Here is an 18,470-nt window from a genome sequence, read left to right as displayed (position 1 = left end):
ATAAGGACCTTGAGCCAGAGGCATCCATCTGAACTGCATTCAGATTCCTGACCCACAGAAACTGTGTGATAAATGGTCACTGTTTCAAACCAAGTTTGGGGATAATTTGTTTTACAGTAATAACTAACCTAACTACCCACATAACTAAAAACTACAAAATATAATGTCCTCACTATTATATAAAGGTAAAATAAAGATAGTAAATTATAATAATATGTGTTTCAATAGGTTTTCCCAGCTGGCTCAGTGGTAAAGAATCCACCTATCAATGCAAAAGATGTGGGTTCAATCCCTGGGTCGGGAAGACCTCCTGAAGGAGGAAATGGCTACCTGCTCCAGTCTTCTTCCCTGGAAAATCCCATGGACAGAGGAGCCTGGTGGGCTAAAGTCCATGGGGTCGCACAGAGTCGGACATAACTGAGTAACTAACACTTTCCCTTTTTTTCAGTGTCAGACCCCACTGATCAAGGGGTCAGTCCTACAAGAGTGCTCCTAACTTTAGATGTCAATGGATAGTCGTAGGGCCCCAGGCTACCCACAACGTCTGTCTGACCTGGCTAAAAATCAGAGTCTTCCATGACCTCCAGAGTTGCCTCATTATAACAAAAGAAGCTCCTAATGTTGTTATGACTTAGGAATTTATAAGGATTTTAGTAGCCCTCTGTGTGTGTGTGTGTGTGTGTGTGTGTGTGTGTGTGTGTGTGTGTGTTGAGGGATTGTAGAGTGGATGTCAAAGACCAGCTCTAGAACAGAACTGTTCTAGCGCTCTTTTTTGTTGTTCAGTTGCTAAGTCATATCCAACTCTTGGTGACCCTATGCACTGCAGCACATCAAGCCTCCCTGTCTGCTCTTATCACCTAACAAATTACAAGCATTTTAGGTGCTCTGGGCCAGGAAAGCAGGTGGAGGAGGGAGAAGGAGGTTTGGGCAGAGACCAATATATATATTTTCTACTATCTCATAGTTGCATTTCAGGAAAATTCAGTGTATCTTAAAAGCACAGGAAAATGCCTTGTATTTATATATTGACAAAGTTATGTTCCAGACCTAGCTAATTATGAGCAGATTTTTTTTTTTTAATTCATGGGGATGTTTAGCAGGACATTCAGAAATACTGTATTGTGAAGCAATTTTTCCCTGCATGACATCATCTCTTGTATCCCTAACTTTAGCATTCTAATGCCCATGGTTTTCCCAAGCACTGTTCTGTTTAAAAAGAACAACAAACAAGCCCATAAAAATTAAATCTTCAGTCTAAGGGGAGATAACACTTCCTTGAGAACTGGTAGCGAAGTACAATATCCTCAATAACCAAAAAAGAGTTTGGCAATAAATCATGTGTGTGATAGTTGCTCAGTTGTGTCCAACCCCATGGACTGTAGCTTTACAAATAGCTGTGAAAAGAATAGAAGTGAAAAGCAGGGGCGAAAAGGAAAGATATACCCATTTTAATGCAGAGTTCCAAAGGATAGCAAGGAGAGATAAGAAGGCCTTTCTCAGCGATCAATACAAAGAAATAGAGGAAAACAACAGAATGGGAAAGACTAGAGATCTCTTCAAGAAAATTAGAGACACCAAGGGAACACTTCATGCAAAGATTGGCTCAATAATGGACAGAAATGGTATGGACCTAACAGAAGCAGAAGATATTAAGAAGAGGTGGCAAGAATACATAGAAGAACTGTACAAAAAAGATCTTCACGACCTGGATAATCACAGTGGTATGATCACTCACCTAGAGCCAGACATCCTGGAATGTGAAGTCAAGTGGGCCTTAGAAAGCATCACTACTAACAAAGCTAGTGGAGGTGATGGCATTCCAGTTGAGCTATTTCAAATCTGAAAAGATGATGCTGTGAAAGTGCTGCACTCAATATGCCAGCAAATTTGGAAAACTCGGCAATGGCCACAGGACTGGAAAAGGTCAATTTTCATTCCAATCCTAAAGAAAGGCAATGCCAAAGAATGCCCAAACTACCACACAATTGTACTCATCTCACACGCTAGTAAAGTAATGCTCAAAATTCTCCAAGCCAGGCTTCAGCAATACGTGAACCATGAACTTCCAGATGTTCAAGCTGGTTTTAGAAAAGGCACAGGAACCACAGATCAAATTACCAACATCAGCTGGATCATCGAAAAAGCAAGAAAGTTCCAGAAAAACATCTATTTCTGCTTTATTGACTATGTCAAAGCCTTTGACTGTGTGTGTGGATCACAAAAAACTGAAAAATTCTGAAAGAGATGGGAATACCAGACCACCTGACCTGCCTCTTGAGAAACCTGTATGCAGGTCAGGAAGCGACAGTTAGAACTGGACATGGAACAACAGACTGGTTCCAAATAGGAAAAGGAGTACGTCAAGGCTGTAATATTGTCATCCTGCTTATTTAACTTATATGCAGAGTACATCATGAGACACGCTGGGCTGGAAGAAGCACAAGCTGGAATCAAGATTGCTAGGAGAAAATCACTAACCTCAGATATGCAGATGACACCACCCTTATGGCAGAAAGTGAAGAACTAAAGAGCCTCTTGATAAAAGTGAAAGAGGAGAGTGAAAAAGTTGGCTTAAAGCTCAACATTCAGAAAACTAAGATCATGGCATCCGGTCCCATCACTTCATGGCAAATAGATGTGGAAACAGTGGCTGACTTTGTTTTTGGGGGCCCCAAAATCACTGCAGATGGTGATTGCAGCCATGAAATTAAAAGACGCTTACTCCTTGGAAGGAAAGTTATGACCAACCTAGACAGCATATTAAAAAGCAGAGCCATAACTTTGTGAACAAAGGTTCGTCTAGTCAAAGCTATGGTTTTTCCAGTAGTCGTGTATGGATGTGAGAGTTGGACTATAAAGAAAGCTGAGCGCCAAAGAATTGATAATTTTGAACTGTGGTGTTGGAGAAGACTCTTGAGAGTCCCGTGGACTGTAAGGAGATCCAATCAGTCCATCCTTAGGGAGATCTGGCTGTTCATTGGAAGGACTGATGTTGAAGCTGAAACTCCAATACTTTGGCCCCCTGATGTGAAGGGCTGACTCATTTGGAAAGACCCTGATGCTGCGAAAGATTGAGGGCAGGAGAAGAGTACGACAGAGGATGAGATGGCTGGATGGCATCACCGACTCAGTGGACATGAGTTTGGGTAAACTCCGGGAGTTAGTGATGGACAGGGAGGCCTGGCGTGCTCTGGCTCATGGGGTCGCAAAGAGTCGGACACGACTGAGCGACTGAACTGAACTGGACTGCAGCCCGCCAGGCTCCTTTGTCCTTGGGATTTCCCAGGCAGGAATACTGTAGTGGTTTGCCATTTCCTTCTCCAAGGGATCTTCCCTACACAGAGATCGGACCCAGGTCTTCCACTGAAAGCAGATTCTTTACCATCTGAGTCACCAGGGAAGCCCTGGCAATAAATCATAGTGGAACTCTAAGTTGTTCAAATTGTTTAAATTCACCCCTGTCTAGCCCCTCAATGATCCAAAGCTTCACAGGACCGAATCAGGAAGCGGAGATCTGATACGCAGAAGAAAGCTCAAGGTGACAACGAGATACACGCCATCTAGCTCATCCCTTTTCTATGCTAATGTTTAATTCCTACTTTCCAAGACTTTATCCTTCGCTGTTCAGGTTTCACCGCTGGGCGGGAGGTGCTTGTTCCTCTTCCACAGGGGAGGTTCCGCTAGGCCCCGCCCCGGCCCCTCTCGTCACCGGAAATGAGGCAGCGGAAGTAGTAAAAAGCTCTCCGAGGAAGGCGGGCGCGCAGTGGAGGCGGCTGGCTGGTGGGATGGCAGATGAAGAAGAGGATCCCACCGTGAGTGACCGCCTCTGTTCCAACCTACTTTTTAATTTACTACCTCGAGCACAGTAGCGGAAGCATAGTGGAGAATTGGGTTTCTTTACCTCAGTGATTCTGCCGAGAGAATCGGGGACTTCTCCCCGGGCTAGCCTTTTTCTTCTGATTCATCCTTTTAGTAAGCGGGGCTGGAGGAGTAGGTGGCTCCCCGCCCTTTACCTTTGGTTCATATTTGCCAGATACCCTTTGAATCACCTAGAGAATCATCAGGGGGCAAAGCTAGTGTTTGTTAGGGCTCATTATGCAACAACAATTCAAGTGCTAAGAAAACTGTACACTTTACTGTAAAGTAGTGGAAAAATAATGGACTCAAGTCACTGAGCAAGTAATTGAGCCTCAGTTTTCATGTCATAAAATAGGCTTAAGGTTTACTTGAGGAAAGTTCTTAGCACTGTGTAGGAAATGCTTAACAAATACTAGTTTTGCTTGCTTTCATTCAATATCAACTCTTTTAATAGTAAAACTATCTAGAAATAGGCCAACTTAGTTTAAAAAAAGAATGTATGGTCGTTGGAACTCCCCCAGGAGAAGCAGTACGATGCCTAACGGGGCATTGTAGAAGCCACTCCTGCGTGAGTCTGAAGTTGGGCGAGATAGTTTTAATGCCCCCAAAATGCTAAAGTTTCATTGTTTTTTGCTGCTTGCTTTAGGCTTTCTGGCATGATACTGGTGTTGAAGATGTAAAAAAAAAAAAAGCTAATTATTAAAATGTCAGAAGCAGTGTTTGACATATCTATACGTTTTAACTTTCAGTTTGAGGAAGAAAATGAAGAAATTGGAGGAGGTGCAGAAGGTGGACAGGGTAAAAGAAAGAGACTTTTTTCTAAAGAATGTAAGTAGTACTTGAGAATGATTTTTTAATAGTTTCCTTGTAGGGACACTATTCTCAGACTTCCGTATAAATTCTGTTTAACCTGTGATTCATAGATAGTAATGATCCTAACCCCAATTTATATATTTAACCCCAATTTATATATTTATATATATGTGTGTATATATGGGCTCACACAGACATACGTTTTTAAATTTTTTAAGTAAATACATGTGATCAGTGTTTCAATTCAGGTCCCAAGTAAGAACGTACCTCCGTTACTTTACCTGTTCCTTACCTTTCATCAGTTGGAGCAGGGACTCCTTTGAATGTAAGCCGAAGGTTCTGTTGGACCCTGAACAGGTCTGAGGGTAGGAATTAAGTTGGGACTTTGAACTAAGGCAATGGACAAGGCAGGAAGATGGTGAACAATGTGAGGCAGTCCAGTGACATGGAGATCATAAAGTTTTGGGTCTATTCTCCTCCTTCAGTAGACGGGTTTGACCTTTTATGGCAGTGGCAAGAGGAGCTGATTCTATTACTGATGATTCAGGCCAGCCCCTGAAAGGCACCATGAGAACATGCTCTCCATCTTCCAGTCCTGGTCCTTTATACATAGTTATGGCTGAGTGTAGATCAGGCAACACATGGAACACTTGGTTTACTTATGCCAGTTCCGACATAAGCAGTTCCTAAATGCTCTTGAAACTACAGAGTCAAGTAGTTTGGTTTTTTAAGCCATTCAAATCCTTTCCTATATCTCAATTTCTCACCTAAAGTTGACTGCTCATTATTCCATTTCTGATGTTATTTACTCCATTCGTATATGGTTTTACGTCTTATGGAGACTTCCCTGTAGCTCAAACAGTGAAGAATCTGCCTGCGAGGCAAGAGACCAGGGTTCGATCCCTTGGTTGGGAAGTTCCTCTTGAGGAGGGAATGGCACTCCACTCCAGTATTCTTCCCTGGAGAATTCCATGGACAGAGAAGCCTGGCGGGCTACAGTCCTTGAGGTCGCAAAGAGTCGACACGACTGAGTGACTAACACAGTTACTTCTTAGGTAGGCATAAGAGGATTACTGCACCAGAGCATCGCATAGTGATGCTAGCATACTTCTTACCAGAGCCTTTGTTCCACTTGGATTTCTTTATTTTTATGATGACAAGAATTCGGAATCTTCACAGCTGTTTCTTTGTCTTACCTGAATTTTCATGTATCTTGACCAAGATCTGTTCTTCTAGACATTCTTTGTTTTAAAAATATTTTTTGCTAATATAACACAAGATTTCAAAGCATTCACTTCTCTATTTGTTTGTCTTTACAGACTCTTTAACCAAATACGGTTTACATACTTCCTATCTAATAAGTTTTTCCTTTTCCAGTGAAGTATGTTTCCCTACTGATGAATTCTCCCCATCACAATGTTAATGACAGTATTTTCCTCAAAATATTTAAGAGAAAATATTAAATTTATAGTGGAGAATCCAGTCCTGGCAGACATTACTTTAGTCAGGTGATCAAAGTTAGTATCACCAGTAATATATGTTGACATTAGGTACTCCTAATATGGTGCATTAAGGGGTCCATCATCACTCTGATTCCCTTCTAGTAATGCATAAGCACAACCTAATCATGAGGACACATCAGATAAACCGAAGCTGAAGGACACGCTACAAGATAACTGACCAGTATTCTTCAGAAGTGTCAAGGTTGTAAAAGACAAGGAAAGTTTGAGGAACTGTTACAGAACAGAGGAAACTAAGGAGACACGACAACTAGTGTGGGATCCTGGAACAGAAAAAGTACAGTAGTGGGAAAACTGGTGCAATCTGAGAAGTGCTGTACTTGTACCAGTGTTAGTTTCTTAGTTTTGATAAATGTCTTTGGTTGTGTAAGATGTTAACATAAGGGGAAACTGGATATAGGGATTCTGGAACTCCATGCTATTTTTGCAGCCCTTTAAATCTGAAATGACCTTAAAAAGATTTTTTTTCCAGAGTCCCAAAAAAAAGAGAAGGGAGAAAATATTGCCTCTTGTGTTTGTTTTCTCCCTCCTGTATCTGAACCTAAAGATTCTTGCCAGGATAAACCCTCCAGGGCACTTCTCTATCCCAGACTGGCTTCTGGGTCATCCCTTTCTTTTCTCCTTTTTTTTCTTCCATGGGCCTGGTCTGCTTTCTTAGTTCTGCCTGCTTTTGCTTCTCCTAAGTAGGAATTACTCTTTTTTTTTTTTTTTTTTTTTAGGAATTATTCTTAATGTACTCCTTCCTACTTTTAGAAGTGTTCTAGGAGTCTCTTCCTTTTTTTTTTCGCTTTCTTTTGTTGTTTATATATTTGCTGGCTCTTTGTTGCTGCACACTGGATCTTTAGGGGCAGCATGTGGGATCTAGTTCCCTGACAAGGGATGGAATCTGGGCCCCCTGCATTGGGAGCGTGGAGTGTCTTAGTCACTGGACCACCAGGGAATTCCCCCCTACCTTTTTTAAATATAAAACTTACAGTGAATTATACTAATCTCTACTGAACAGCTTGATGAATTTTATATATACTTATAACCAGCAGTCAGATCAAAATAGAAAACATTTCTAACATGATAGAATTTCTTAGTATTTACATACCTCTTCAGGGCTTCCCTGGTGGCCCAGATGGTAAAGAGTCTGCCTGCAATGAGGAGACCTGGGTTCAATCGCTGGGTTGGGAAGGTCCCCTGGAGGAGGGCATGGCAACCGCCTCTAGTATTCTTGCCCGGAGAATTCCCATGGATAGAGGAGCCTGGCGGGCTACAATCCATGGGGTTGCAAACAGTTGGACATGACTGAGCAACTAAGCACATAGCACATACACATATATACCATACCCCTTTGAGAATCTGATACAAATTGATTCTTCCAGAAAAAGTGCACACACAAATAATGTATAAAATTTTTCCATATAATTTCAGTAGGGTTCCGGGACTTCTCAAAGGTTGTCTGTGGACTGATTGGGAATTTATAGACTATAGGATAAGAACCCATATGGATCCTGTCTGCTCTAAATTGCTAAGAAATGTAACTGTTTTGGGTAGGAGTATAGACTCTGGAGCCAGATCCTCTGAGTTTAAATTCAAGTTGTCTCACTAGCTGTGTGACCTTGGGTAAATTACTTAACTTTGTGCCTCAATTTTCTCATCTGTATATAATGGGGATAATAGTGGTTTCTATTTCAAAGAATTGTCATGAGGATTAAATGAGCTTACAATAATGGCTGGCACGTACGTAGTAAGGGGTATATAAATGGTTGGGGCAAAGACTTGAATTACTGTGATATTGAATGGTTTGCCTTGGAAACAAACCAAGATCATTCTATTGTTTTTGAGCTTGCACCCAAGTACTGCATTTTGGACTCTTTTGTTGATTATGAGGGCTTCTCAATTTCTTCTATGGCATTCTTGCCCACAGTAGTAGATATAATGGTCATCTGAATTAAATTCGCCCTTTCCCATCCATTTTAGTTCACTGGTTCCTAAGATGTTGGTGTTTGCTCTTTGCCATCTCCTGCTTCACCACGTCCAGTTTACCTTGATTCATGGACCTAGCACTCCACGTTCCTATGCAATACTGTTCTTTACAACATTGGATTTTACTTTCATCACCAGACACATCCACAACTGAGTATTGTTTCTACTTTGGCCCAGCTGCTTCATTCTTTCTGAAGCTATTAGTAGTTGTCTCCCCAAGTAGCATATTGGATACCTTCCAACCTGGGGGACTCATCTTTCGGTGTGATATCTTTTTTGCCTTTTTATACAATTCACAGAATTCTCAATGGCAAGTATACTGTGGTAGTTTGCTTTTCTTTCCTCCACTGGATCACGTTTTGTCAGAACTCTCCACTATGACCCATCTGTCTTGCGTGGCCCTGTGTGCATGACTCAGCTTTATTGAGGTATAAAAGCCCTTTCACCACGAGAAGACAGTGATCCATGAAGGGGTTTACCTATTAGCAGTTACTTTTATTACTTCGTATTATACTTTTCTTCTCTTTTGTGTTTTCTATGAAGCCTAAAAGGGCTTCGCTGGCAGTTGCTTTGATCCAGGGAATAAAATGTCAAGATTCTGTATTATAAGCTCTTGCTATCTCCTTTTGATTAACCAGTTCTTCCTGGAAGAAGGTAATTGGAGCTTTCTCTTATGTCCTTTTCCTTATAGTTGTATCATAAAGGATTTTGCCTTCTTTTTTCCAGCCCTCCTCCCCCCAAAAACAGCTAAACCATTGCTACTCACCCTTTTCCTGCTAAGAAGATTCCTACTTAAAGGTATTCTGGGGTTGTTGATGAGTAGATAATAGAGGTTAGGGAAGAATATTGATATCAGGGCTCAGTAGCTAGGCGACAAGGGGAGTTTCTACCTAGGGAAGGCTAGGTAAGAACAGTTGGTTATGAGCTAGTGGTTAATACCTTTCACACCAAAATTCATACTTGGAGACAACAAATATAATGTAAATATACTTTTATACCAATATCTTCTATACCTTGGTTCAATTCTAATATGAAAAAAGTATAAGTCAAGTTCTTTTAAGTAAACAAAAATGATTGTTCTTTTTACAGTACGGTGTATGATGTATGGGTTTGGAGATGACCAGAATCCTTATACTGAATCAGTAGATATTCTTGAAGACCTTGTCATAGAGTTCATCACTGAAATGGTAAGACTTTTTTTTTTAATTGGTCTTCGTTAACTGAGGAATGGATTTGAAATTCTAACTTTTAGAATAGAACTGTGACATACTTTTGAAAAACTATTCGAGTGCCTGTTTTGTGGAAGTTTCTGGTTACCGTTTATCATTAAGGATGGAGAGAGATATACATGTATATATATGGGTATACGGAGTTTGGCTGTGTTCAGTTCCTGTGAATTTTTACCCTTTGTTTTAGATTATTTCCTTCATAAAGAATAATAGAAGTAAAATTACTGGGTCAGAGAGTATGCATTTTAAAAAATCTTTTTCTGCTTATATTAAATTTAGAAAGTATTATTAAATTTATTTTATATATGCTTATATTAAATTTAGAAAGTATTAAAGAGTGCCCAGAAGAAAATAGAAAGCTATAACCCTTCTACCAAGGGATAACTGATGCTGAGATTTTTGTGAATATTCTTTTGTCTTTTTACACGTTTTAAAACTTTACAAAATTGAAATCATGTAGTACATACAGTCATAGAGCCTGCTTTCCCTGTGTCACTGCAGAATACTTTTAATATTTTTGATGGCTTCATAATATTAATTGGCTAGATGTACTCAAATTTGTTCAATGCCTTATTAAATATTTAGTTTCTTTTTTTTCAGTCATTAGAAATAATGCTGCAAGGAGTTTTTTGTTTTACACAGTATGATTATGTAATCATAGGGGATGAGATTTGTCTAAAGAAAAGCCACCAATATTTATTAGCTACCAAGATGGACACAAAGTTTAAATGAAGTGGGTGGTTACAGAGAAATTACAAAATCATTTTATACAAATGAAGATCAACTATATGTATATCAAAATACAAAAAGAAGCATCTATGGATTTGATAGTTTTAATGACTTTAGTGTAAAAAATGTCTGTCAAGCACTGAAACATTGCTAATAATGGTAGAAGTGGACAAAGAACATTAATAGAAAGACAATTCACAAATGAATAGCTATAATAATTAGAAGAGAAGTCTTCAAACTCACCAGCATTATAGTTAAAAAAATAAAATGTTAGATTTTTGAAAAATTAATTGAATTTAATATGTTTCTTTGTAATAGACTCATAAGGCAATGTCAATTGGAAGACAAGGTCGGGTACAAGTTGAAGATATCGTCTTCTTGATTCGAAAGGACCCAAGAAAGTTTGCTAGGGTTAAAGACTTGCTTACTATGAATGAAGAATTGAAACGCGCTAGAAAAGCATTTGATGAAGCAAACTATGGATCTTGACATCTTTTCTGAAGCTTCATTATGTTCTGGGGAAACCATACTTAATAACTGTATTTTCCACAGTAAGGCCCTGATACCTAACCATGTGAATGAAAAATGGAGAACCACAAAGTTTTCAGGCTTTATTTTCATGTTTTCAATTTTAGAGTGATATATGAGCCTTTAATTGCCTGCCATTATATTACCCTACTTGAATGACATATTAGATTTTAATGACCACATGTAAGTCAAAGTACCTTTGGTTTGCAAACCATTCAGTTTCCTCTGACTCTTGACCATCTCAATGATGAATTAATATTTATGTATACTTGTGCCATTGTAGGTTGTACTATAGCTGTTTAATCTGTGAAATCTAAATGGCACCTTTGACTTTGATAGCTAAGATGTGTTTCATATATTTCTAAAGCTTTTAGACCAAAGTATTGTAAGTTATTAAAAGATGGTGAACTGGTTTGTGTTTCTTTTAAGGAGAAAACAATATTAGAAAGTACAGTCTTTTGTAGGAGTGTTTATTTGTCTTAAGATAATTTAATACTCTTCTTTGGATAACAAGAGTGATTTTTTTTATTTTTTGAGAAACTAAGAATTTCCTATGAATGGTTCTGTGTTGAAAGACATACTGGATTAAAAATCTTTGGGGTTTATAATATACTGTTTGTCAGATTTTAAAAGAACTCGTTTTCCCAGGTCAGATTAAAACTTCAGAAAGTGCTTTCAGTAGCAGGAATGGCATTGCTGAAAAGTTGATGGCAGGTAAGCATTTCGGGTAGTGTTTTATTAACATATTTGTTAGTATTTATTTATTCTGAAAATGTATACTTGACTAAAACCATGTGTGGCTATGGAAACCACTTTTGTAGTTCACAAATTTTGTGTGTATTTAGCTCATTGTATTATTGCACTTAGCTGAAAGTAAGGATTAAAATTGCATTTAAAGGGATCACTGGATATTACTCTTTGTGAAACTGATTGTTTCGTGTGCCGCTTATAAGCATTGTCTATGAATCAGTATTTAGGAAGGTTTCACTTTCTTAACCTATCAATGTAGAGAATAAAGGATGAAAAATTAAAAAGATTACTGCTTGAGTTTGACTATATGATTTATCAGCTTTTCTCTCCCTTATAATTCACTAAAAACTTTTTTTTCTGTATTATTCTTGTAATGCTCCTGAATTGATTGTGAGATTCAAGATACCTGGCCTGATATTTTTATTTGAAAAAGCAAAAACCAGTTAAAAATCTACTTTAAACTGAAATCAAGATTGAGCGTGGAATAATAAAAGATCAGTATGTTACTATTTTTGCTAGTCAGAGTCTGCTTGACCCTGAAGAATGACCTGGTGGTAACCGGCAGAGTGGAGTTACACTGGGTGCCTGTATTAGTCAGCTTGGGCTCCCATAACAAAAATGTCAGACTGAGTGGCTGGCTTAAACAATGGAAATTTATGTTTTCACAGTTCTGAAGACTAGAAGTCTTGAGATCAGGGTGCCAATAGGTCAGGTACTGGTAAGGAGTCTTCCTGGACTGCAGATAGCTGCCTTCTCCCTGTGCTCACATGGCTGAGAGAGACCTCTTCTGTTCCTCCCTGTTATAAGGCCACCAGTTCTGTGGGATAACGATTCCACCCTTATGACCTCATTTAACCTTAAGCACCACCTTAAATGTCCTTTCTGCAGTCAGTTGGGGATTCAGTTCAGTTAAGTTGCTCAGTCATGTCCGACTCTTTGCCACCCTATGAACCACAGCATGCCAGGCCTCTCTGTCCATCACCAACTCTCAGAGTTTACCCAAACTCATGTCCATTCAGTCGGTGATGCCATCCAACCATCTCTTCTGTTGTCCCCTTCTCCTCCTGCCCTCAATCTTTCCCAGCATCAGGGTCTTTTCAAATGAGTCAGCCCTTCGCATGAGGTGGCCAAAGTATTGGAGTTTCAGCTTCAACATAAGTCCTTCCAATGAAGACTCAGGACTGATCTCTGTTAGGATGAACTGATTGGATCTCCTTGCAGTCCACGGGACTCTCAAGGGTCTTTTCCAACACCGCAGTTCAAAAGCATCAATTCTTGGCGCTCAGCTTTCTTTATAGTCCAACTCTCACATCCATTCATGACTACTGGAAAAACCATAGCCTTGACTAGATGGACCTTAGTCGGCAAAGTAATGTCTTTGCTTTTTAATATGCTGTCTAGGTTGGTCGTAACTTTCCTTCCAAGGAGTAAGTGTCTTTTAATTTCACGGCTGCAGTCACCATCTGCAGTGATTTTGGAGCCCAGAAAAATAAAGTCAGCCACTGTTTCCACTGTTTCCCCATCTATTTGCCATGAAGTGATGGGACCAGATGACATGATCTTAGTTTTCTGAATGTTGAGCTTTAAGCCAACTTTTTCACTCTCCTCTTTCACTTTCATCAAGAGGCTCTTTAGTTCTTCTTCACTTTCTGCCATAAGGGTGGTATCATCTGCATATCTGAGGTGATTAATATTTCTCCTGGCAATCTTCATTCCACCTTGTGCTTCTCCCAGCCCAGCGTTTCTCATGATGTACTCTGCATATAAGTTAAAGAAGCAGGGTGACAGTATACAGCCTTGACATACTCCTTTTCTTATTTGGAACCAGTCTGTTGTTCCATGTCTAGTTCTAACTGTCGCTTCCTGACCTGCATACAGGTTTTTCAAGAGGCAGATCAGGTGGTCTGGTATTCCCATCTCTTTCAGAATTTTCCAGTTTTTTGTGATCCATACAGTCAAAGCCTTTGGCATAGTCAATAAAGGAGAAATTGATGTTTTTCTGGAACTCTTGCTTTTTTGATGATCCAGTGGGTGTTGGCAATTTGATCTCTGGTTCTTCTGCCCTTTCTAAAACCAGCTTGAACATCTGGAAGTTCACGGTTCACATATTGCTGAAGCCTGGCTTGGAGAATTTTGAGCATTACTTTACTAGCGTGTGAGATGAGTACAATTGTGCGGTAGTTGGAGCATTCTTTGGCATTGCCTTTCTTAGGGATTGGAATGAAAACTGACCTTTTCCATTCCTGTGGCCACTGCTGAGTTTTCCAAATTTGCTGGCACATTGAGTGCAGCACTTTCACAGCATCATCTTTCAGGATTTGAAATAGCTCCACTGGAATTCCATCACTTCCACTAGCTTTGTTCGTAATGATGCTTTCTAAGGCCCACTTGACTTCACATTCCAGGATGTCTGGCTCTAGGTGAGTGATCACACCATCGTGATTATCTGGGTCGTGAAGATCTTTTTTGTACAGTTCTGTGTATTCTTGCCACCTCTTCTTAATATCTTCTGCTTCTATTAGGTCCATACCATTTCTGTCCTTTATCGAGCCCATCTTTGCATGAAATGTTTCCTTGGTGGCTCTAATTTTCTTGAAGAGATCTCTAGTCTTTTCCATTCTGTTGTTTTCCTCTATTTCTTTGCATTGATCACCGAGGAGGGCTTTCTTATCTCTTCTTGCTATTCTTTGGAACTCTGCATTCAGATGCTTATATCTTTCCTTTTCTCCTTTGCTTTTCGCTTCGCTTCTTTTCACAGCTATTTGTAAGGCCTCCTCAGACAGCCATTTTGCTTTTTTGCATTTCTTTTCCATGGGGATGGTCTTGATCCCAGTCTCCTGTACAATGTCATGAACCTCCGTCCATAGTTCATCAGGCACTTTGTCAGATCTAGTCCCTTAAATCTATTTGTCACTTCCACTGTATAATCATAAGGGATTTGATTTAGGTCATACCTGAATGATCTAGTGGTTTTCCCTACTTTCTTCAATTTAAGTCTGAATTTGGCAATAAGGAGTTCATGATCTGAGCCACAGTCAGCTCCCAGTCTTGTTTTTGTTGACTGTACAGAGCTTCTCCATCTTTGGCTGCAAAGAATATAATCAGTGTGATTTCAGTGTTGACCATCTGGCAATGTCCATGCACTGGGGATTAGGGGGATGCAATTTAGCTTATAGAAGTACCACTAGTCTTACTATTTTGCTAATAACCCTGGCATTAAGAAATTTTTTTATGAGAATTTGTATTAAAACTTTATAGGTCATGAGTGTTAGGACTTAAAAATAACATAAGCAAAAAAAAAAAAATTTATTGGCTTATCCAATTGAAGAGAAAAAAAGGATGGAGTTGACTTCATTTTTCACTGGATATAAAAGCTTGAAGAGACTCATGACTCTGCCCATCTTTATCCTAATTTTGGTTTTACTCTCTTAGGAGCCTCAGTGTATCAAGGAATAAGATAGCCAGCAATTTTAGGGCTCCATCCGTACAACTCCTGATGAAGAAAATACTTTACTTCCAAATACAGAAGATTTCAAGCAAAGGGTGTGGTTGTCCTGGCTTTGGTCATTATTCTTCAGCTAGGAAGAAGTTGTGTTATAGCCTGGATCTCATGCCCTACCTCTTTGTGAAGAAGGGCTTAGAGGGGGACTGGGAGCTAGGTACTGCCATTAGCAAGAAAGGGAAAGAGATATTGGGCAGATAGGCATAACAAGTGTGCACTGACTTGATTCATGAGCTTGCTTATTAACGCAATTCTAACTGTAAGGCGTTGTGGCTCTTTTTCGGTATATAGAGCTGCACTGTGTCATATGGTAGCCACTAGCCATAGGGGCTGTTTAGTCAATTAAAATTGAAATTAAAATTCCTCAGTTGGGAGAAAGAAATGGCAACCCTCTCCAGTATTCTTGCCTGGGAAATCCCATGGACAGAGGAGCTTGGTGGGCTACAGTCCATGGGGTTGCAAAGAGTTAGACTTGGCTCAAGTGACTTAACAGCAGTAGCAGCAAGCCTTTAATAGCTCATTCACAGTTCATGCCACATGCAGATATGCATTTAATAAATGTTTTGATGAAAAAGGCAAAAAAAAAATCTGTTGCACTACTTATATTTCAAATGCTCAATAGCCCCATGGCTAGTGGCTACTGCACTGAACAGTGGTAATACATTTCATTACAGACAAATTTGGATAGTGCTGACCTATATAGCATTCTGGTGCACTCTCCTAAGTTAATTTACCTTTTTTTTTAACTTACTATGAAAAACCTCAAGCATATACAAAATAGTATCTTGAGCCCTGGGCTTCAACAGTTAACCAACCTAATGTAATATCTTATCTTCTGGGAGGGGCAGTGTTACTTAAAGCAAATCACAGGTACCATTGTGTCATTTCATGTATAAGTACTCCCGTATGTTTCTCTAAAAGGCTAAAAAAGCCCGAATGCTGTTACGATACCCTAATAAAAATTAACCTTAATTCCTCAATATTCCAACTCATGCCCAATCAATCCCTGTTTAACTCTGCTCATTTGTCTCAAAATAGCTTTCAGTTGTATTAGTTTTCTATCGCTGCTGTAACAAGTAACTGCAAATACACTGACACAAATTCATTATCTTTTCAGCTTTCTAGGTCAGAAGTGTTTGACATGGTCTTTACTGGGCTAAAATCAAAGTATCAGTGTGGCTGCGTTCTTTTCTGGATGTCTTAGAAGAGAATCTGTTCACTAGCCTTTTCCAGCTTTTAGAGGCTACATTCTTTGACTTACTGTCCTCTTCCATCTTCAAAGCTAGTAATGTTGCATCTCTCTGACCCTTCTTCCATCGTCGTAGCTCCCCTAATCCCCAGCTGGGAAAGATTCTCTGCTTTCAAGGACCCATGTGATTATATTGGACCCACCTGGAGAGACCAGGCTACTCTCCTTATTTCAAGGCTTTGATCACAGCAAAATCTCTTTTACCGTGTAACATTCCCAGATTCTGAGGATTAGCACATGGACATCTTTGGGGGGCTGTTACTCTGCCTACCACAGTTTCTTAGTAACAGGATCTAAACAGGGTGTCACGAATTGCATTTGGTGAGTATGTCTAAATTTCTTTTAATCTCTAATAGCTCTCCTCCCCCATTTTCTTTAAAGTGAAGCCCTTTAAAAAGGATTTATACCTTTTTTTTTTTTAGCGAGCATGTTTATTAGTTGCTCAAGTAGAGTGTCTGAGAGCTAGCTATGATTCACTTGAAATTGTTGGTTTTACTGTAACCTGGTTTCCTTAGGTAAAAACTGAAATATTAATTCTAAGTGTAGGAATTTTAAAATGAGGGAAAGAGTTCACTTGGCCTCTCTCCACAATGGAGAGAGGTGCTGTCTGGAGAGTCATTTGGCTGCTTCCCAAGAGGCCTCAGGAGGTTACTTGGGAGAATGTATTGTAGCTGAGTTTGATTTGCAGCATGGCAGGCTTGGAAACTGATTTCATCAGCAAATAGAGAGCACATCCATCTCTTGGGGTGACTCAGACTCAAAGAAACCAAATTCATAAGACCATGGTTTGTAAATGGATGCTAATTTACAGATCTAACCTAAAACTTGCATTGTGTGGCCAACAAATTCTTCCCTTCTCTGGGCAGTGGGACACAGAAACATTAATTATGAGGGTGACCAGAATTTGGAGAGTTACATGAATGCTTTACCTAGAGCATCTGGTAAGATAAGGTTAGGGCTGATACAGAAACAAGGAAAAATGGCTCCCCAGGGATTGAAGCAATACAGAGGGGGTATGTTGCCTGGGATCTATCTTCAAGACTGCCTTGTGGGACTTGCCTGGTGGTCCAGTGGTTAAGACTATGCATTCCAATGCAGTGCGTTCAAACCCTGGTTGGGGAGCTGAAATCTGACATACCTCCCAGCCAAAAACCAAAACATAAAACAATATTGTAACAAATTCAATAAAGACTTTAAAAATGGTGCCCCCCCCCAAAAAAAAAAATCTTAAAAAAAAAGACTGCCTTGTTACCAACACTGGAAACTTGTCTTTGAGTTTTCACTTCCATTGACAATACCCATCCAAGCATTATCTGCTTGTCAGCTTTAAGGTGACTTTGTGTTTCTACTCTAAGTAGTTTAAATGTTCATCTTAGAGAGAGTTCAAAGAGGGCAATTTTATTTTTAAATTCTTCAGGGAAGCTTCATAGTTGCCCGTTAGAATTGACAACACTGAGCATTGTGCCTGACAATACTTTTTCAAGAGCCCCACCTGAGTCCAGAACATTCCCAATTCTCTAGGCCTGATTTTCTTAGGATCTCTATGCTTCCCTTCTTACCACAAATAGAGACTGAGGGTGGATGACCAGTGAGCAAAATGTTTAAGTGTGTTGCTGAGGCTTCTGTTTTTCCTGGATCCTGCTGATGGCTACATGAGCTAGACAGACTTAGGTTATGGGTTGGATCAAAGAAAACATTTTGATGTATCAGACAAGTTATTAATTAGGTACCTATTATACTTGAGGCATAGCACAGATACCATTTTGCATTATGGTATCTGGATAAATGGGATTCTAAAGTTATAGAAATAAAGTCAGGAGCATACTTTTTATGTTATCAGTAGATTGATCAGAGTTTCAATTTGAACTTTTGTATATAATCCAGATTTACATGTTATTTGTAGAACTGAGTCTTTGCACATGCTTTATTATACTCAACACAGAAAGCCTGGTAAACTGTTAGAAAATTGTTGGGTGTATTATTTAAAATAAGAACAATAGCTAAAAGAGAATTCATTTTGTCATTTACCTTTGTGTGGCCATTTTAGATAAATAAAAATTTATTAGAAAAGAGCCTGATTAGATATGGACCAAACTCTAAAGAAATATTACTACTATACTTAATTTTTCTGAACTTGGGTTTTTGTAAGTATTTGGGGGACACATGAACTTATAATAAGATACCTACATAGATTTTGGTGAATATGCTTTTCTTCAGTTTTTATAGCAAGTTCTTCTAAACATGGTCTCAAGCTTATTCAGTTCAGTTCAGTTCAGTTGCTCAGTAGTGTCCGACTCTTTGCGACCCCATGAATTGCAGCA

At 39.4% G+C, this 18,470-nt stretch overlaps 1 protein-coding gene across 1 annotated transcript; it reads left to right on the top strand.

The window, feature by feature from the left end:
- Window positions 1-3,741: 3,741 nt before the first annotated feature.
- Window positions 3,742-11,684, top strand: TAF13 (TATA-box binding protein associated factor 13). Its single transcript, XM_004002269.5, has 4 exons — window positions 3,742-3,812; window positions 4,608-4,686; window positions 9,252-9,349; window positions 10,439-11,684. Exons 1-4 carry the CDS (start codon window positions 3,786-3,788, stop codon window positions 10,607-10,609), a joined length of 375 nt encoding a protein of 124 aa, XP_004002318.1. The 5' UTR covers window positions 3,742-3,785; the 3' UTR covers window positions 10,610-11,684.
- The last annotated feature ends 6,786 nt before the right edge of the window (window positions 11,685-18,470 follow it).

The sequence above is a fragment of the Ovis aries genome, chromosome 1, assembly GCF_016772045.2.
Source record: "Ovis aries strain OAR_USU_Benz2616 breed Rambouillet chromosome 1, ARS-UI_Ramb_v3.0, whole genome shotgun sequence".
NCBI classification, from domain to species: domain Eukaryota; kingdom Metazoa; phylum Chordata; class Mammalia; order Artiodactyla; family Bovidae; genus Ovis; species Ovis aries.
This window is presented reverse-complemented; position numbering and strand designations above follow the sequence as displayed.

Excerpts from the sequence above, each read along its gene's own strand:
- TAF13 (XM_004002269.5), top strand. The coding sequence starts at position 3,786 with ATGGCAGATGAAGAAGAGGATCCCACC. Across the intron at positions 3,813-4,607 it reads ATGAAGAAGAGGATCCCACC|TTTGAGGAAGAAAATGAAGA; the intron begins GTGAGTGACCGC and ends TTTAACTTTCAG. Across the intron at positions 9,350-10,438 it reads TAGAGTTCATCACTGAAATG|ACTCATAAGGCAATGTCAAT; the intron begins GTAAGACTTTTT and ends TCTTTGTAATAG.